The 21653-nt window shown below is 36.8% G+C and overlaps 1 protein-coding gene across 12 annotated transcripts in view; it reads right to left on the bottom strand.

Annotated features, from left to right (window-relative positions):
- LOC107741904 (CLIP-associating protein 1-like) overlaps positions 1–21653 on the bottom strand; it is an 85785-nt gene that overhangs the window by 21150 nt on the left and 42982 nt on the right. For 3 of the 12 annotated variants that reach the window (XM_016554700.1, XM_016554706.1, XM_016554708.1), the window contains exons 9-27: positions 16945–17088; positions 15359–15435; positions 15183–15275; positions 14924–15069; positions 14242–14377; positions 13062–13132; positions 12883–12942; positions 12341–12418; positions 12029–12196; positions 10236–10282; positions 9968–10138; positions 9000–9023; positions 7715–7822; positions 6812–6838; positions 5726–5881; positions 3500–3661; positions 2418–2480; positions 1270–1373; positions 913–936 (exon numbers count right to left, since the gene is read on the bottom strand). In XM_016554700.1, the coding sequence (XP_016410186.1) occupies positions 913–936; positions 1270–1373; positions 2418–2480; positions 3500–3661; positions 5726–5881; positions 6812–6838; positions 7715–7822; positions 9000–9023; positions 9968–10138; positions 10236–10282; positions 12029–12196; positions 12341–12418; positions 12883–12942; positions 13062–13132; positions 14242–14377; positions 14924–15069; positions 15183–15275; positions 15359–15435; positions 16945–17088 (1859 nt within the window). Of the gene's footprint in view, positions 1–702; positions 727–912; positions 937–1269; positions 1374–2417; positions 2481–3499; positions 3662–5725; positions 5882–6811; positions 6839–7714; positions 7823–8999; positions 9024–9967; positions 10139–10235; positions 10283–12028; positions 12197–12340; positions 12419–12882; positions 12943–13061; positions 13133–14241; positions 14378–14923; positions 15070–15182; positions 15276–15358; positions 15436–16944; positions 17089–21653 lie in introns of all 12 variants that reach the window. The other 9 variants (XM_016554701.1, XM_016554705.1, XM_016554703.1 and 6 more) reach the window with 9 other exon arrangements.

Here is a 21653-nt window from a genome sequence, read left to right as displayed (position 1 = left end):
ATGATTTGGTTGCACTTCCTGGATTTTTCGGCAGTGAATCTGGTTGCAGAATTCAGTTCTGATTCCCATAAATAATTGAACTCTGTAAATGGAATTAAGCAACTTTAGCTCCAGTGTGTATGTGACCTTTGAGCTCTTCACCTGTCTCAGCACTGGAGTGTAAAGGAACAATTCAGATATTTGCTGCGGCAGTCATGAATAATTCAAATCGGTCACAGACAATTTCCAGCAGTTGGCAATGCATTAACAAACACTTGAGTCCCTGTCATTAGTACAGTGTGCGCAGATGACTTAAGTGAAGAGCGTGGCACGCTGGGTAATTACATCTACTTATGCAGCAAAGGGAATGTGTCATGCTGATGTATAACATCTGCCCTGTTTACAACTTAATCCTGCTGTGTTGTCACATGTGAATTAATGATGATTTACATTTTCCAAAGCAATAACACTGGATGACATAAACATAATAAAATGAAGAGATTAGTGCCAAATTGATAGCAAAATGAATGAAATGCATCTTGTGGTGCTTGTGCAGGAAATGATGGGACTGTGCAGAGGAGATGGTCATTGACCAAATTAATTAAAGAAGTGCAAATGTTTGTGGTGCACAAAATGCTCAATATTTTCTTGACAGTCCACAATGGTCATTCTGATTAGTGAATAAAAATGGAAATACAAGCAGTATATAAACAGAAGCACTACCTTATTCCTGGAGTCTCCTAACAGCTGAAGCCGACCAAGAAAGGAAGAGCAAAGAGACGCAGAGATTTCAAAGGGAGCAAAGTTGTTATTAAAGAAGTGCAAATGTTTGTGGTGCACAAAATGCTCAATATTTTCTTGACAGTCCACAATGGTCATTCTGATTAGTGAATAAAAATGGAAATACAAGCAGTATATAAACAGAAGCACTACCTTATTCCTGGAGTCTCCTAACAGCTGAAGATGACCAAGAAAGGAAGAGCAAAGAGACGCAGAGATTTCAAAGGGTGCAAAGTTGTTGCAGAAAAGACACAAAATCTGAAAACTGCACCCTCATTACATAGCTAGGCAGTTGACATCTAAGGACAAAAAAAAGATTTTTCCAACACAAAGATGAACACTTCTCATTTCCTAAAATATTATTTTTCTGTGGGTGTTTTTAGGGCCACATATGACAAATAGTTGAGCCATACAGAAGAATCACTTCTGTTATCCTAGATCAGATAATGAGAATGAGGAATATTTCAATTCATCCTATTCATATCTGTGAGTGGAGACACGAATTCTTACCAAAGCATCAGCCACAGCAGCCTCCACTTCCGTGCCAGTGTTCAGCACCCTCATAGCATTGACAGATGCAGAAATGCGAGCCTGATGGATCAGGCCAAAGCGATCTGTAGGGTTTGAACACAGGATGAGAAAGTGAGAATGGTGAATTACTAAATACCTACCTTCTACGACATAACTTCAGGCACGTCATAAACATTTTTTCAACCAATTAGGCTAAAAATTAGGCAAGAGAGACAAAAAAACTTGAGGTTGAAGTAGAGATTGAGAGAATCAAGACAGTCTGATACAACCCAACACATAACATGAGACACAAGTTCAGAAAGGACAGAAAAAGAACTATGGTTGCTTAAAAACTCAAAGAAGGTGAAAGTGTGTAATTTCAGAATTTCAAACACCCATCCACCATTAGTTTACCAATCCAATAGGCCTCTCCCAAACTGATGCTATTAGTTGAGCCAATGTTATAATGTTTGCCCAATTCGGCAGACTGAAATTCTGTTTAGTGGCACTAGTGGCCCAGAAATTACACATTTCACCTTTAAAGCTACAAAGATGATGTAATAAATAAAGTAAATAAAGAAATAAATGAACCATACTGCTTTAATAAAGTAGTTTCTTGGAAAATCAAGTGCCAAATGTATGTGAATTATGGGTCCCACAAAACAATGATTAAATTCAAACATTACAAAAAATTTAATGAACTTCTATGCTCACAGCACAAAAAGCCAAATAAAATAATCTTTTTAAATTCATTACCAGCAACACAAAGTTTTTTCTTTTCTTTTAATTAACTGGATATGGCAAGAATACAAAACTTCATATAACTGAATGCAGATAACTGAAGTGATTTTTGGCAAACACACCACCAACCGAACGGAAACGCAAATGCAAATAAATCAACCTCAAATAGGATGGATGCTGATGTTTATGGTGAGAACAGAGAGCAAAGACGCTGGAAATATAATTTCACAAATGAACAGATAATTTGCATCTACATCTAACAATGACGTGAAGTGTGAAGATTGAAGCTTGATCCTGTAAGATAGTCCTATGTCAAAAAAAAAAAAAAAAAAAAAAAGATAAAATATGAATGCATGCTTGTGATTGGCTCTGTCTGAGGGGGCCAGGGGAGGGGTCATGCAGGTCACCTGACTGGCCCACGGGTTCGGCCGTGGACAGTGCACTGGTGGAGCGAGAGTGACGTCGGGAGGCTGCAAGGGGACAGGAAGAGGGGTGACACCCCAGGGACGGTTAGTGCTACACTAAAATACTGATCACCATCCGTGGCAATAACACAAAACATTCAACATGCGAAACATAACTAGTCACTACACGAGTCCAAGGAACGAGGAATTCAACATGCGAACAAAACATTCAACATGCGAAACATAACTAGTCACTACACGAGTCGTGTGAAACACTCGTTTAGTGACTAGTTATGTTTCACATGTTGAATGTTTTGTGAAACAGACCACAGACTTATCCATCTCCCTGCTATAACAGACCACATTCACATATGCTGGTAGCAGATTAGCAATGAATACACAATGCAATATGCATTACAATCAGTGTTATTTTAGCATTATTAGTATTTATTAATATTAAAATGAGCTTTTATTTTATATTTTCAATTTTTCATTTGAATTTTTGTTCAGGTTTTATTTTATATTTCTATTTAGCTTTCATTTATTTTTACTTCCATTTTTGTTTTAGTAATTTCAGTAATTCAGTTTAAACCTATTTTATTTCAGTTAGTTGTGAGGCCACATCTAATATTTACTTTTATTGATTTTATTTTACATTTCACATTTATTTCAATTAACACTAAATACTTTTAATATTTTAAGATAACAATAACAACACTGATTGCAATACTTTTCTGTGATTGTTCCTCCCTGTAAAGATTTTAAAGATCAGACCAGCTGTTTTTACTCACAATTTAATACAAAATGCTATATAAATAAATTTTTATGGACAAACCATCCAAACCTTTACTAGATGTATTTACAACCTCAAAGACACAGCGGCACAGATTATTAAAGCACCTCAAAAACATATTAGTGCATGCATAGAGGCAAGCAAACAACAGTTCATATGCCACATACTAGGAATAATGGCCATAAATTGAGGCCAAACAGAATCAGAGGGAGAAGTTTTGTGATAGCGAATTGGAAAGGATTGGATGTCTTTGTTGTTTTGACTCCATCAGCCACTTTTGTGCTCTACTCACCAAGAGGAGTGAAGCCCCGAGTGGGGCTTGTGTCACGGCTGCTCTCGCGACTGGTGTCACGGCTGCACCCCTGACTCATGCTGGGGCGGGGGATGCGACTGCTCCGGGCTAGCGTGCGATAGGAAGAAGTGGCAGGAAGAAGAGCTTTACCACACAGCCTGGCTGTTAGAACACAAGTTAGGGCATTAGTGAGGCAGAGAAAGAGGGGGGAGGGTGGGGTTGGGTTGGCCATTCCTGGTGTCCTTCTACTTTAGAAAGGTTAAACATTTAAAGCACAAGGCTTAAGCTGAACATTTTAGACTGACAACATTTAGGAAGTTTCTGAACATGCAGTGTTAAAGGTGCACCAAGTAATTTAGTGTATCTCTAGATTTATTTGTTTTCTCAAACACGACCAAACGACCAAAGCCTTACACTTTATACTGACACCTATAAATTATATTAAAATGATTACACGTGACACTGAAGACTGAAGTAATGGCTGCGGAATATTCAGCTTTGCTAATACAGAAATAAATAGAGGATAAATACAGGAATATATTTTGAAAAAAAGTAATTTAAAATTGTAATAATATTTCACAATATTACTGCATTTTTGATCAATTATTTGCAGCCTTGGTGAGCATGAGAGACTTTCAAAAACATAAAAAAAATCTTACCAACCCCTAACTTTTGAAAAATAAGTACTCTTATCAGTAAAAATAAGATGTCATTCTATTTTGACAATAACTCCGTTTTCTTGCTGCTATAAATTTAAATTTGGAGTTAAATTGTAGATAAATTGTAGCAGTCCATAATGCATCATGTCATGTACAAGAAAAATGATTATCAATGCATGAATTAAGCTCTCATGAATCAACACTGACAATTTCTGACACAGGTTTCCATGCATCACTTTTGAAAAATTATATTCCTGCATGCAGTTTCTATCAGGTGACAGGTGTGCTGCGACGTCTTCATTCCGATTGGTAGTTGTTGTATCACATCACTGGTCTTTTGCATTTTACGTTGTCATGTGACTAAATATATTGATAACAGTCACTGCCACTCATGTCGCCTCAAATCATTGAAAACAAATTAATTCTGCCCACGTTGTCACTGCTAATCATTGTCAGTGTGAACGCCACTTCAAGAATCTTTTTTTAGGCCACAAAAAAGTCTGGAATCTTCATTTCAACATGTACAGTATAAATAAAATATAAAAAATGAAGCACTATTAACTTTTAGGTGTAAAACATTGCGTGGTGCCTCTTTAAATAAAAACATACAAAAGACTGCATTAAGCTTTGAAGCATTAATAAACATGTGGGCGTTACAAAAATTAAATATCCTCAGTTTTGTATATACAAATGGTTTTGTGCTTCTTGTTTTACAGATAACTTGCTGTCAATTTAATAACTGTTAAATAATTGGCTGGAGATTTATTGGTCAGATCTTTAAAAAGACGGGACATACACAAACATTTCTCAGAAAAATCTGACAAACACAATGACCTCAAAAGAAAGCCAAAAAATCTGATGAAGAATGAAAGCCGTTAGTCAGCCCTGTCATCATTCAGCAACAGGTAAATAAATCACATAGGCCTACAAAAGACAGCAATGAGTAACCACTGAGCCTGTTTTGGAATAAACACTTGCATCAGCCATTTAAATGAATGCTGAGCTTCTTTCACACAGTGAAAAGACATTCCATCTATCTGCACTAGTCCAATTTAATAGGATTTGCAGCGAACAATGATTCAGCAAATTAAATTTAAGAAAGTCTTCTTTCTTTGGCAAGTAAGCTCTGAAAATTCCTGCCATCCATACTTACCACGAGGTCCTACCTTTTCCAACAAAATGTAGCAAATAATCTCCATGTTGTAATGCATATTCTTAAGGAATTCCTCAAGGAACTGGTTTAGGCCCACTTGAGTTTTGTAATTAAGCTGTTTTATGTATGCCGATGAAGATGTTTTATGTATGCCGTGTCTACTGCAGTGTTTCCCAACCGGGGTGCCGCGGCACCTGTCGAGAGCAGGGGTGCCGTGTAAAAAAATAATTTTAAAATGATCATATCAAAGTTAGAAATTCAAATATTGTGACAAAATTAATTTTGTAGGGTGCCACAAGTTTGTTAAAATTTCCAAAGGGTGCCGCGACTAAAAAAAGGTTGGGAAACACTGGTCTACTGTATGTGGCCATCCTTAGTGTTAAACTCTGAGATGTAAAAATGTGTTGCCCCTACCTATGCCCAATCTGCTGGGGCTGGTTTCACGGCTGCATCCCTGGCTTCTTGGGATCCTTGAGTACTTGTCTGAGGGAGTTGTTGGGGCAGTGGCTCTAGGAATTCTGCCATACGCGTGTCCCAAGAGCTTCCCTGGAGAACTGGATCTGCTGCCGGCTGCAAAGGGAAATAATATCAGGAGTACTATAAGTAACATGGTGACTGATTATTTACCAATTACCATTGGGTCCCCTCTGCCTTGTATCAAATTTACATCATTAAAAATAAATAAAATAAGGCACCTTTATTTTGTTTGCTTACATTATTTAATGATTTAATGTTACCAAGATTGCAAGAAAATGTATACTATCATTCAAATGTATGGGTTGAGTATGTTTTTTTTTGGGGGGGAAAAAAGTGAATATTTATTCAGCAATGATTGATGGGTTAAATTGATCAAAAGTAAGAATAAAACATATATAATGTTACAAATTGTTCTGATTTTAAATAAATGCCGTTCTTTTGAACTTTCTATTCATAAAAGAGTCCTGAAAAAAATCTATAATGAAGGATTACGTGACCCTTAAGACCGGAGGAATAGCTGCTGAAAATTCAGTATTATATTAAATAGTATTTGCCCAACAATGGTTTGAAAACTAAAACTGAGCATTTATTCCTTTATTCACATGGCCGGCTGACAAGAAAAATCTCAGGTTTAGGTGAACAAAATCACCACAAAGAAAAATGAGATGTGTATGCAAATATATGAAGACGAGACCTCGACTCTGATGAAATATATACAAACAAAGAGACAGACAAACAGAGTGAGCTTGGATCCAAGGTCTATTCGAGCTGCAGGGAAAAAGTAATCTCTACAGGCATGGTGACGTGACATAATACAAGCTACAGACACATTTGCAAACACATATAGACAGACATCAAAGCAAAAACAAATACCCAACTATCATAATGTCTGACCTCTATTTGAACAGAAATAAAAAGATTAAGCTAAAGCAGGACATGCAACATTATGGTAGACATGTAATTCATGCAGGGTTCGTATTGAGGGTATTAACGCAGTTTTATTCTGATGAACGGGGGGCTTACCACTAGTGGGGTTAGCTGATCTGGATCCTTGTGTATGGAAGCAAGGCAACGGACAGGTGAAAAGTAGCCAGTTACAAAAGACGCTTGATGTGACGCATGGTTACCCAGCATGCATCAGGCAAGATGTTGTTTATTTGTGCTCTAGAAACTTCAAATCTACACATTTAATGCCAAAGAGTGGCTTTAACTATAATTGTGGAATAAACTCCACATTCAGCAGGATGCCAAACTGGGTTGTGAAAACATTAAATACAAAACTGACAGAGACAAAAAGGAAGATGATAGTGGTGGCAGACCAATAGTTATCTATCTGTATCTGAGCTCCTAACACCTAGGAAGGTGAATTTCATAAAAACATGTCTAGGTACCATTTCACCCCACCCCCACAACAAAAAAAATTAATAAATAAATTTTTTTTTCCCTTTTTTTTTTAAGGGATAAATATTTAAATATATTACATTTTATTTTTTTATTTAAATTAATTTCTTCATTACGCTAATAAAATAAGAGCTTTATTATTATTATTATTTCACAATCTAAAAAAATTGATTTGGATAGACATTATTTTATTATGTTTAAAGAAAGAAAATGTGGAGTGATATGAGACATGAAATTAACATAGCTGTATATAGCAACTTAAATATAAAGTTTAGTGGCAATTATACAGAAATATATGTGGCAGCTGAATGTAGTGACAGCATAATGACTAATCAGAATAAAGTATTTCAGAGAGCCATGTAATGGTGTTTGTTAATTTCATTAACAAACATTAACATTGCAACATATACACAATATAACACTAAAGCTTTTAGTAGTAAAGCCATGGTAGATTATAAATAATATCATGCTATGGTTCTTTAAAAAAATCCATCCACACAGACCAACGTCCACACAGACACTTACGTTGGGACTGAGAGACCACTTTAGCTCTGCTTCGACCACGGCTGTCTGTAACGGTGCTGTTGGCGCTGACCGCACTCCCTGAGCTCTGCCTTCTCGTCCGCACTCGACCTGTAGGTAAAAAAAAAGGAGCATGAGATGAGGTAATACAATGCCTGAGAGGAAGGGAGATATTTAGAGTGACTGACACAAAGAGAGACAGACTGAAAGGTTTAAACAACAAGGGATACTGAGGACAAACAAAGATATTTCCCTGATGAAAACAATCAAAATATACTGACTGAAAGGAATTACATGACATGCTCTACTGAGAAGACTGGTGACTGGTGGAACACAGAATATTATTAGCTTCTGAGCAAACCTATCTATCAAATCATACACAACCGTTCAAAGGTTTGGGGTCCATAAAATTTCATTTTTGGAAAGAATTTAACACTTTTTTCATCAAGGATTCATTAAATTGACCATAAGTGACAGTAAAGACATCAATAACATTGTAAAAGATTCAAATAAATGCTACTTTTTTGAAAACTCTGTTCATCAGACTCCTAAAAGATGCATCATGGTTTCCACAAAAATATTAAGCAGCAATTGATAAAAAATAAGAAATATTTCTAGAGCACCAAATTAACATATTAGATTTATTTCTGAAGGATCATGTGACACTGAAGACCAGAGTAATGGCTGCAATGAAAACGGTTATTTTAAAATGCAGTAATATTTCACAATCTTACTATTTGTACTGCATTTTTTATCAAATAAATGCAGCATAAGAGATCTAACAAAAAGATTTTAAAAAACCCTACCAACCTCAACCTTCTGAACAGTAGCATATCTACTGAGTTCTTGTAAACCAAAAAAAATTAGTTGAATTTTTTTTACATAAATTTCCTGTATGAAACTGCACAAAACAGCAATTTTATATGCTCTATGCTAACCTCAGAAGAAATCCTAAACTAACCCAATACCACACCTGTATACGTGGTTCCCACACTTTTGACCAATTAATTTCAATAACCTTTTTTAAAGCATACAAGTACAAATGACACAACAGATAATATGAAGTACAAGGGACCATTTTCATCTCACTGAACTACTGTTGTTATTTATTGTCAAGAGGAGGGGGGGATATATCATGCAAAACAGGTCATGCAGACCACTAGCATAGTCAGATCGCCAGGTGTACAGTTGTTTATTGACAAATGGGACATAAACACTGCTCGAATCCCTCCGACAGCACAGAGGGTGGACATTCACGCTCACACACACATATACACATACTTCTTACCATCTATTTTACCAGGTGCACCGTCTTTGGGGCAAAAACACAAAAACAAAAGCAGGGGATTGCAGGGTGGAGGAGAGGAGAGGCATAAGAGGCAGAGGTTAGAGTAAGTTAAGCCCATGGAAGCGTGGAAGACAGGGATCTGCTCAGAAACGGGCCTTGCATGGAAGCACACGGGAGCTAGTGAGTGTGACTGCGGGTAAGGAAATAAAATCTCTTTGATAATTTTTAAGGAATCATGGGATTAGAAAACATTATACAGACAAAAGTAACAAGCAAGTTAGTGGTCAAACATTAAGTGGCGAGTTCTGGGATGAATACTGAACATTTCTCACGAAGGACCGATGCATTATTAAGCTCCAACGTTCCCTTGTGCACTCTGCTGAAAAACTAACACTGAGAAAACCAGTGATAATATAACTGAAGTAATAAGCCACAAAAGAATGTGTGTCACAGTGATTTTACACTGTAGTGCACAAGGTTTGGCTTATTGTTTTCATAAAATGGCAGAAAGAGCAAAATGATAAAGGAAAATGTAGCTCAAAAAAAAAAAAAAAGAAAAAGATAGTTAAAAAAAAAAAAAAAAAAAAAAAATTATAAAAGACATGTTGAATAAATAATTGTATTATTAATAATACTATTATTCCAGGAAGTAATTTCTAAGTTACTTCAAACAAATAGTCTTATCCAATCAGAATTTGAAGTCATAACACTCCCTTTATAAAAATATTATTTTCGTTCTTAAAATAACTAGACTAAAAAAAAAAACCTTAAGGGATAATAAATCTGTGGCACACACTCGTCGTTTGTTCCTCATCACAGAGCAGCTTAATAGCATCTATGTTGCCCATCAGTTTTATTAATGGGCCGCTGCAGCCATAAGAGCCACTGATTTTTATGGCTATTTTATTAAAATTCTTAATTAAGGATGAAAGAGTAGAAAAGATGGATAGAGTGTGATGGGGTCTCACCCAGGGAGGCATAGGAGCCTGGAGGCAGAGCTGCAGCGGAGCTGAAGGGAGATGGGGAGGTTGCGGTGGACATGCGAGATTTGGCACTGGAGGCGGCGTTCACATCTATGTCACTGCGGGAACGCTGGAGGGCACCAGGGGTGGAGGACACCCTAGAGCCGATCACTTTACCTGAGGAAATGTTACACACACAAGATTTACAGACATGGCAAAATGGCATGTTTGTATATATGTGCTAAGCAACCATAAAAAGTGTTACTTTACTTACTTCTTGTAACAGGGCCTCCAACGACACTCTTCACTGACAGCGGTCGACTGCAGGAATGCAGATAAAAAGATTTTAGCGACAGCAGTATAATTAGAATAAAATGAAATGAATCAGTAATTTCAAAAAGATATATTTGAAAATTTTTCAGCCTTTTGACAAGTTACAATATATTTTACCAATATTGTTGCCAAATAGATTTTCACCTAAAACAGTAAAAATCTAGATAAAAACACAAGTTTAAAAATAAGACATTTAAAAAAAAAAATCTAAACGCTGTCATACTCACTTACTGAAAGACAAAGAGGGATTTTGAAACTACTAGAATGACATGCACTTTTGGGAATTTAATGGCAAAATAAAAAAAGCATTAAAACTATACTCAGAATATTCACACTTGTTAATTATAGGAAGCAAGTGTGAATATTGATTGAATCTACAAATCATAAATCACAATCAAATTACAACATTCATTTGCTTGTAACCCCTTCTTGGTCACACTTTTTCTTTCCATTTTTGTGATTATGACACAGCAGTGTTTGCTGTTTTTTGATAGCAGATTGTGATCATTAGAGCTGTCACTCATCACACTTGTGCTAATGCAAGATGATCTCACTGCCTCTGAACAACAAGGAGACAGTGTAACAGATGCTGCAGTCTAATATTGAAGATGAGATCACTGCTTCATATCCAGAGGAGACTCAACATGCTAGAAAGCACAGTCATCGATCTGTGCACGTGGTCCATCAGCCAACTGGCAAATATTTCACAGATTCCAACAGGGCCAGCCATAACTCACAGTTTTTGTTAGCATGGGATAGCAGACACCACAGAGACAACATTATTGTATAAAACCACTGAATTATATGGTTATAATCAACTGTTCAAATGTTTGGGGTAAGTAAAATATTTTTGAAAGAAGTCTCTTCTGCTGACCAAGGCTGCAATTATTTAATCTAAAATGCATTAAAAGACAGTTGTATTGTCAAATACAATTAAAATTTAAAATAACTGTTTTCTATTTTAATATATTTTAGCATCATTACTCCAGTCTTAAGTGTCACACGGTCCTTCAGAAATCTTTTTAATATGCTGATGATTTGGTGCTCAAGAAACATTTATTATCATCAATATTGAAAACAGTTGTGCTACTTAATATTTATTTTTGTGTAAAATGTAATAACTTTTTTTCAGGATTCTTTGATGAACAGAAAGTTCAAAAGAACTGCTTTTATTTAAAATAGAAATCCTTTGTAACATTACAAATGTCTTTACTGTCACTTTTAATCATTTTAATGCATCACTGATGAAAAAAATGTATTTCTTTAAAAAATATATATATATATATTAACCCAAACATTTGAACGGTAGTGTACAGTATATACAGCTATTTGTGAAAATATAGTCAAAACAGCAATTGTTTGCTATTGTTTTAAGTATTCTGTACCAGATGTACCAATTCATGTATGGTGGTTAGGCTTGCCGCGATAGACGATGTTGACGGTGATACCGGTGTTAAGAGCGACGGAAAGCGAGGAAAAGAGGGAAAATTCAAACAAACTAAAAATTAACAATTGCTTTACTCCGAATTGCCGCTATGTGAAAGTGAAAGTAAAATGCGCATGCCGCTTTTACAAGCTATTTAAAAGCGAAGGAACGCGAGGAAAAGAGGGAACCCCCCCGCCCCCACGGTGATACCGGTATTACCGGTGTTGTCACACGTCGATTAACCGGTGGGAAAATTTCCTCACCGTCACAACCCTAATGGTGGTAAGTGAAATGTGTGCATGTCTTACTTGAGGCTCTCCTGCGAGCTTGAGGAGGAGCGGTCAGACTGCGGTAGAGACACTATACTGTCAGAACTCTTCAGGTGAGACTGGAGGGCCTTCTGATAGGTCGACTCCAACGCCTGAAACAGGTGCTCTGCCTCTCGACTATAATGGCCATGGAATCCCCAGTAACACCTATAAAACAAACGGACATGTAAATGATCAAGACTGATACAAACATTAAATGCATTATCAAATCAAACAACGCATAAATGAATATCTCAAAGTACTGCTTATGCTACATCTAACCAAACAACAGAAAAAGGCAAACAGACTTACTTTCTGGCCACAGATCTGGCCTCTGAGTCAGCGTCATGGATCCCCTTCTTGATGGTCTCAGTGAGAACTGCCACATGCCTGGGGTAGTAGGGAAACATGATGAATACTGTTTCTTACAGTCTGCAGAACCAACAGTGAATTCACTTTGTCTCCTTTGAAACTTTCTGGACCAGACGCCAGACCTTTCTCCCAGTTCTCCAAAGGCAGCACAGTGGGAAAGAGAGGATAAGGGGAGTCCAGACCTTCTTATAAAAGAGCTCTTGGCTATATTGCCATGGAAACGGCCGGGACGCATGGTTGCCACACATCCCTGGCTCATCAATTCAACCCGCGAAAAGAATCATCAGTTGCCCGTTCAGCCGAGCTTTGATAAGTAACACGTTTTCACCAGTTAAATGTCAAAAAAACAGGAAAGGGAGGGTGTGACAGTTTGGTCCGGAGAAGGAATAAACACAAACACAAACTAAATTCTATGAGCAAAAAGCACTTCACAAAAACTAATAACTTCATTCTCAATACAACATCAATCATTTTCCACTCACCTCTCTAGAGTGTGTGTCTGCCATTCTTGCAATAACAGGTCTAAAAACTCATAACACCGTCTGATGGGGTGAAAGTGAACAAACATTTGTATAAGAAGACAATGGCTTTCTAGTTTATGCTCTGCAAAAAAAAAGAAAAAAAGATTTCCAAACAGTTCTCTCAGGAAGCTCTAGTTTACCTTCGAACAGCCACAGATTTAGAAGTGCAGTTGCTGGTGATGATCGGGATAAGGCGTGGGAAGTGTGTATGCTGAGAAAGACAAAAGTGCAATTACAAATCTTGGTGCTAGAATATTAAACAAATAAATAAAATATAGAATAGAATATATACATGTTCAAAAGTTTGGGGTTGGTAAGATTGTTGTGAAGTCTCTTATGCTCACCAAGGCTGCATTTATTTGATCAAAAATACAGTAAAAACAGCATTATTATGAAGTATTATTATAATTTAAACTCTGTTTGAATTCATTTTAATTTTTTCTGCAGAAAAGTCACATTTTAGTGACTTTTCTGCAGTCACTACTTCAGTCTTCAGTGCAACATGATCATTCAGAAATCATTCTAATATCCTGATTTGGTGTTTAAGTAACATCTATTCATATTATTATTATCAATGTTGACAACAGCTGTGCTGCATTTTTGTGTAAACCAAGATACTTTTTTTCAGAATTTTTTTAATGAGTAGAACTTTCAAAAGAGCAGCATTTATTTGAAATGGGAAAACTTTTGTAACGTTATAAATTATTTTACTGACACATTTGATCAAATTAATGTGTCCTTGCTGAACAAAAGTATTGACTTCTTTCAAGAAAAAAAATCGTACTGATCCCCAAATTTTCAATCACAAAAATGCCGTTGAAGCCTCTGAAAAGGTCATTAATAGTGAGGTACATGTGCATATTAGCTGCTGCAATCCTAATGAGCTGCCAACCTAAACAGCACTTTAAGGCTTCATATCTCTAATGTAGAGTGTTCCAAAAGGTTAATAATTTTTGGTCAAACACTAAGGCAGCTTTCAATGGACTATTTATGATTTTTGTTGTTTTCTTAACAACATACTAATATCAAAACGGAGTTACATTCATATAAGGAGCATTATGTGTGAAGTTGCTGCCTATGTAGAACATCCCAATTTTGTCATTTATGAGGTTCAAAGTAAGGTAGGTGCTACCTTAGAAGGTAGCTGCCTGTGTAGACAGTAAACAGCGAGGCAGTTTTTGTGTCACTTTATATTTTTTTATATATTTATTTATTTATTATAGTGGCTACTTAAAGCACTAATACAGAGAAATTAGAGAATTAAAAGAATCTAATTAGAGAAAAGTAAAATGTAAAGAATTGTCTTTTCATCAGACTCACTCGCAAGATGAGGCGGATGGCTGCCATTCCAGATGTGGCCATAACTTTGGCGCAGTTGGGCACCAAGTTGAGCAGCGTAGGCATGATGTTTTCAGCCCCATGATCAAATTTATTCCCCAGCACTGAAGACAGATGCCTGAGAGACAGCAAAACACAGCAATCAACAAAACACGAATATAAGTATACGTTAACTTCGGGTCTAGATGGAAATGAATCAAATTTGTTTGACATTAAGGCATGGGACTTGTTTAGATATCCATCAAATGGCTGCACTTTAGAAGAAGATCTGTCCTGCATGCTCCAGTCAGCTCGGTTCCACTTCATTAGAAACACATTAAGACCCAGAATAATTAAAGACCCGCACTGAGCCATGCTCAATCACAGAGACCCGCACAACAGCTTCATTTACCCCTTTAAACAGCACTTTCTAAAGCTGTATCCCGATGATATTTGAGATAAAACATGAAGCGGAATATGATGAAATACCTGTACGACTGGATTTGTGATAAATTGGCCTGCTGTTGAAGTGTGTCTTTGATCAATGGATATCTAAAGGTGGCATCCTACTAGCTGACTGTAAACAAGTCGATTTTGGTAGTGGATGTCAGACTTGTACACTATATTAAATAAATATCCTAACAGAGACTGGAAGAAAAAGTGGTAGGAAAGAATGGCTTCATACCCTAATGTGATACAGGCCTCTCGAACCACTTGAGACCGAAGATCTTTAGCCGACAGCTTGAAGGCAGCTTCTAAAAGCCGTAGATGTTGAAGGAAACCCTCATGTTCGGTTGCACCAGCCAGAAGCAGCGACCGCACTTTCTTCAGCTAAATACATGATATAAGAGTTTCTTTAGTGCCTTGCTGAAGACGCATTCTTCAAGTTGGGGTGTGCATAATGTCGACAAAAGTAGAAGTGAAACAGATCAGGAATAACTCACAGCAGTGACACGGTGTTCCCAGTCTTGCTTGTCATCGGACAGAACTTCACGGATCTTATTCAAGGAGTCCTCCAACTCCTTACTGGAATATATCTGAAAACGAACAGCATATTTATTTCTTGCACTGTGTGTTTAAATGCAAGGAGTCCATCTTTGTAGTTTTCACGATGCATTACCTGAACTGCAGGTACATCTTCAAAAGCCTTGATAAAATCCTCTTCATCTACAGCTCCTGCACTGACACTATCCTTCACTGAATCACAATCACAAAAAAAATAAAAAATAAAAATAAAAAATAAGATTTAGCAGTCAGTGCCAATATTGGTGAATCTGTACAATTCTCGATTTTGATACTAAATAATTTGTTTTTAACAAATCTATTGAAAAATTTAACAGACCATTTAATTTAAATAATCATACATTAATATTAGTACTTATTATTATAAATATTAACTAAGTAAATCAAACAATGGCATGTAGTCTTTTAGTATTTCTCAGTTAAGTAAATAATGCTTGAAGCTTTTAATGTAATTGTGTATAAATGAGGCTGGATTTATTTGATCAAAATATATAGCAAAATATTAGTACAATTTAAAATAACTATTTCATGTATTTTAAAATGTATTTTATTCCTGTGATGGCAGAGCCGTCACATGATCATTCAGAAATCATTATAATATGCTGATTTCATACATAATAGAAACAGTTATTATTATTATTATCACTTTTATATCATTTTTTAAATATTTTAGGGGATTGTTTAATGAATAAAAAGTTGTCATTTTGATAAATTTAATGCATCCTTGCTGAATAAAAGTATTAATTTAGAAAAAAAAAATCTTACTATATGTGTGTGTGTGTGTGTCTGCTATTTAAATATTAGTACTTATTATTATAAATATTAACTAAGTAAATCAAACAATGGCATGTAGTCTTTTAGTATTTCTCAGTTAAGTAAATAATGCTTGAAGCTTTTAATGTAATTGTGTATAAATAAGGCTGGATTTATTTGATCAAAATATATAGCAAAATATTAGTACAATTTAAAATAACTATTTCATGTATTTTAAAATGTATTTTATTCCTGTGATGGCAGAGCCGTCACATGATCATTCAGAAATCATTATAATATGCTGATTTCATACATAATAGAAACAGTTATTATTATTATCACTTTTATATCGTTTTTTAAAATATTTTAGGGGATTGTTTAATGAATAAAAAGTTGTCATTTTGATCAATTTAATGCATCCTTGCTGAATAAAAGTATTAATTTAGAAAAAAAAAATCTTACTATATGTGTGTGTGTGTGTGTGTCTGCTATTTAAATTCATCACATTAATGAATAAAAAGTTGTCATTTTGATCAATTTAATGCATCCTTGCTGAATAAAAGTATTAATTTAGAAAAAAAAAAATCTTACTATATGTGTGTGTGTGTCTGCTATTTAAATCCATCACTCAAACCACACAAAAATTAGAGTTTAATTAATCAAAGACTGTTATGTAGAAATCTGCAATACGCCTCTTACCCAGCCAACAGAATCCTTATTTATCTCCACTCATTTCTCAATGTCTCTTCTGCTTTTTTTGAGCTACAAGCTTTTCAATAGATAATCTCTCTGTGAACAACTACATTTCTCCTTGTTCAACATGTTTATGTGCAGTGTTTATGAATGTCTATAGTGTTTACTGTGATGAGTAATCTGACTTTAGTTTTTCAGTGGTATCCTGGGGTTGAGCTGTAGCAGCTGTGGTCTTACCTGGAGCCCTGGATCCAGAGGCAGAACTGGGTCGTCTCATTGAGACCATGCTGCCCCCTCTCCTGCTGTTGGAGAAGCCCTTAGAAGAGGAAGAGGAGGAGGACCTGCCCCCATCCACAGAGTCCTCATCATCAAAGTTCTTATCTGTAGGGGACACAAGCAACATTGATCAATGGTTCAAATATTTTCTTTGTACTCTCAGTCTTGTGGGTTGTCTGAATAAATACAGAGTTCTGGCATGAAACTCTAGATGGCGCAGTCCGATAGGTCTAGCTCAATCTGACCTGGCGACATCATTGTCACTTGGCAGCTGATTGGTTCTCAGTCAGTCCACCCAGGAGTTTGTGCACTGTAACCCTGATAACTTTATCTACACGAGAGAGTAAAATGACATGCATCGGCTAACTTTGTCCGTCTCATCATTGCACGACATGAATTAATGAGCTGTTAAACGGAGAAAGAACGTTTATATTCTGCTTTATTTGTTCATTCAAGTCAGTCCACCCAGGAGTTTGTGCACTGTAACCCTGATAACTTTATCTACACGAGAGAGTAAAATGACATGCATCGGCTAACTTTGTCCGTCTCATCATTGCACGACATGAATTAATGAGCTGTTATGCTGCCGCTGGGACTGATGAAGTGTAGAAAGTAACATCAGATATTAAATGACTAAATTATGATATTTGCTCAGGTGGGTGCTGGGGTCTTAACTATCGGATTGCAACATATATCCATTTTGTTAATTAACATTACACATGGTGTAAGCGTCTAATTAGAGTTAAGCCAGTCGGCGTGGTAGCCCGGGCACACATAGCATCCAATAGGTCTAGTTCAATCTGACCTGGCGACATCATTGTCACATGGCAGCTGATTGGTTCTCTCCTGTATCGGTAGCAATGAGCTCGCTGCTCAATATTCACAATTATATAACAATTTTGTTTGAAAATTATATATATAAATAAATAAATAAATATGTACAAATATACAAAAACATACATATAATAAAAATAATAACAAGAACAAAAGTAATAAGAACAATTATATAGTCTTTCAGCTTAATGCATCACAAACATTTGAAAATCGTCCCAGGAGAATTCTTTTTAAAAATGTCCATTAATATATTTTCTGAATAAAAAAGTTTATATTCCGCCAATACCAAATACATTAACATTGTCATGTACATTACCATGCCAATCCCTCCGAGAGTTGTCATGACAGAACTAGTTTGACTTAAGAAATCACTGTATCACCAATCGGATGTTTCTTAGACCGTGTTCAGAGATGGTAACACAAATGTATCAGATGGTAACACAATTGTCAAGCTGATTTATCTTATCTGGAAAAGCAAACAAGGAACACCACTGGAAACACTCTCTTCCTGAGAACACAAGGAAAGGCTCATATGTACTTTTCCCAATATCTCCCTGGGTCAACATTTCCATAATTTCCTAATTTGTCACCCATGTCGAATGAAGACCTTCATACTACAAATCCAAACCAAAGACCTTTTTTTGATGTTCAAACATGGTAGCAACCATTCCGGAGTGATGTCTAAAGCAAGTTACAGTTCAGAATACATTTATGAGAAAATTCATAGATTAATCTACTGTGAGGGATTCTGGAAGTAAGCTGAAATCAAAAATGAGCGGACGTTCACACATTCCAGCAGTCTGAGAGGAAGGGGGTGGCACACCAATCTTTCTGAACAGGAAGGAGCTACAGGATGAATCTATTCTGCTGCCTCATTCTTGCAGAGCACCAGTGCTGTCCATACAATTTTGTCTGGTGATTAAATGTCATGCAGATTATTGTGAATAACAATCCAAATGTGTTAATGTCAGCTTATACATATATTTTTTGAAATTATATTTTTGGCCATTTCATGCATTTACTGGATAGGACAGTATAGAGATCAGACAGGAAAGCAGGGGAGAGGGGAAAGGGATCGACAAAGGATCTTGAGTCGGGAATAGAACTCAAACACGTCTGCGCTACATGTTGACGCCCATGAAGCCATCAACTCCGACAGCTTATACATATGATTTACAAGTCATTTATTCACACTGAACTTGGAAACATCAATAAATTGCTTGATATCCTAGACATTTTTGCAGAACATATATTCTGTAATTCTAATGCTAATTTGAAAGAAAAATACATTCAAGTGTTCACTTACTTGACTGGCAATATGTGATTGGGAGTTCATGTGCACAACGATTAAATCAAATAATCACGATGAGGCGATTATGTAATAATCCTGACAAGCCTACAGAAAAAAATATTTCAATTGATATGTTTGTTCCGTGGCCGTGGAACACTGGACCAGCTCTATACCCTCACTAGGGTGTTGGAGGTTTCATGGAAGTGTACCTAACCAGTCCATATGTGTTTTGTGGACCTGGAGAAGGCATTCGACCGTGTACCTCGTGGCATCCTGAGGGAGGTACTTCGGGATTATGGGGTTCAGGGCTCATTGCTACGGGCTGTTCGTTCCCTGTATGACCAGAGCAGGAGCTTGGTTCGCATTGCCAGCAGAAAGTCAGACCTGTTTCTGATGCATGTCGGACTCCACCAGGGCTGCCCTTTGTCACCAATTCTGTTAATTATTTTCATGGACAGAATTTCTAGGAGCAGCCAGGGAGCGGACGGTGTCTGTTTTGGTGGCTGCAAGATATCGTCTCTGCTTTTTGTGGATGATGTGGTCCTGTTGGCTTCATCAAATCAAGACTTGCAGCGTGCACTGGAGATGTTTGCAGCCGAGTGCAAAGCGGAGGGGATGAGAATCAGCACTTCCAAATCCGAAGCCGTGGTTCTCAGTTGGAAAAAAGTGGATTGCCCCCTCCAGGTTGGGGGTAGTTGCTCCCTCAAGTGGAGGAGTTTAAGTATCTCGGGGTCTTGTTCACGAGTGAGGGAAAAATGGAGCGGCAGGTTGACAGACAGATTGGTGCTGCGTCCGCAGTAATCTGTTCTGTTTTGGTGAAGAATGAGCTGAGTCTCAAGGCGAAGCTCTCAATTAAAGAGGACATATGGTCACCCTAATTTATAATCTATTGCTAATCGATGTATTCTTAGCGTATGGAACATATTTTCTACTATCGAAGTAGCATAGGTACCGGTGCCATATTGGTACCGGGTTTCGGTACCCAACCCTAATGCAGTACTACAAATGTATTGCACTGTGGCTCTCTATGGAGAGACAAAAAAAATAAAAAAAGTGACAGAAAGCTGACAGCTTAAAATGAAAATTATGTTTAAAAAGCAAAAATGTGCAGCTTATATTTTTGTTAAAGCTCTTATACAGTATGTGTTACAACTAAGTAACAATTTAAAATCATTGTCTGTGGTTATCAACAGCAAAACATAATAAAAACAACTCCGAATATTCCTTTAAGGAGATGGTATTCAAAATAACCACACAGACATCACACAGTCCTGAGCATTACTGAGATAAATGCATTACGTAAAAATGTTCCCACATTAGATAATTTAAGGTTATGGCAAGCAATTCCAAAAATGTATGCAAGATGCCAGCTCAGGTCCCACTCAGACTCCCCAAGAATGCCAAACTCAGAAAACATGCAATGTATACTACAACATATCCTTATATGACAATTCCTGTTAGATGTCTTAATTAATTACATCTCCACAGGAGTTTTCATGCCACTGTTTTACTATGGAAAGGAATCCTCTTTTATATGCCTTCCCCAATTTATGATTATTTAAAAATACATCGTTTTAAATTCAACCTTTTGGTTGATGGCTAAGTCTGCAACAGATGTGTCAAATCAATGCACATGCATACAAAAACGAAATAAATGTGTTGGATATGTCGTTCAGAGAGAGCCAATGTAGGCGGAGGAATGCATACGCAGTCCGTTCTAGTTAAACCAGCTGAGAGGTATGCTGACTGCTGAAAAATACAGCCCAATATCTTTGGTGGGTGGTAGGGACAACAGAACATGTGTATGTGTGTAAAACATCCGTAGACAGCGGCAATATGCCCACAAAAGACATATTTCATAAGACAGTATGTGGGCAGATAGCTATTGACAGTCGAAAAATGGCACAAAGGCATCATTCACGATACTCTGATATCCAACTATCAGTTTTAGCTGGAGATCAAGCAGCGAGTTCAATGTTTCATTTCACTTAATGATAACAATTTTCTTTGATTTGAGAGACTACAGAAGCAGGCCATCACTGGCTCAACAACATGCTCCGTAACTCGCTTAATTGGCCTAGAAAATCAAATGGTTCATCATAAAACTGCCTTGCAAATCAATCTAACAGCAAGTTCTTATTCAATTTAATAGGAATGTCTCCCTTGGAGCAGAAATGGCTAATCTGAATTGGACATTTTTTCTGTTTTATACTGCCGGAAGAATGTGAAAGGCACTTGAAGATCAAAGTGGCAACCTGTCAAATGAAATAATAGGAAAGACCTAGGCCCAATCCCAATTCTACCCCTTAGCCCTTCCCCTTTCCCCTACCCCTCCGTTTCGCGCGTTCACGTGAAGGGGTAGGGGTGTCTCAATTCTCTTTTGGTTGGAGGGGTAGGGGTAGGGGAAGGCCCTACACCTAAACCTACCCCTCACAGGAAACTTTCAGCATTTTTACTTTCTCAAAAAAAAAAAAACCTCATTCTGTATGATTTACAAGCTTTTGTACCCATGGGGACCTCAATTTAGGTCCCCACACATGAGTCC

This window comes from Sinocyclocheilus rhinocerous, unplaced genomic scaffold, assembly GCF_001515625.1.
Source record: "Sinocyclocheilus rhinocerous isolate Xijiao unplaced genomic scaffold, SAMN03320098_v1.1 scaffold226, whole genome shotgun sequence".
Lineage (NCBI taxonomy): Eukaryota > Metazoa > Chordata > Actinopteri > Cypriniformes > Cyprinidae > Sinocyclocheilus > Sinocyclocheilus rhinocerous.
Note: the sequence above shows the minus strand (reverse complement) of the source record. Positions and strands in the feature narration are given on the sequence as shown.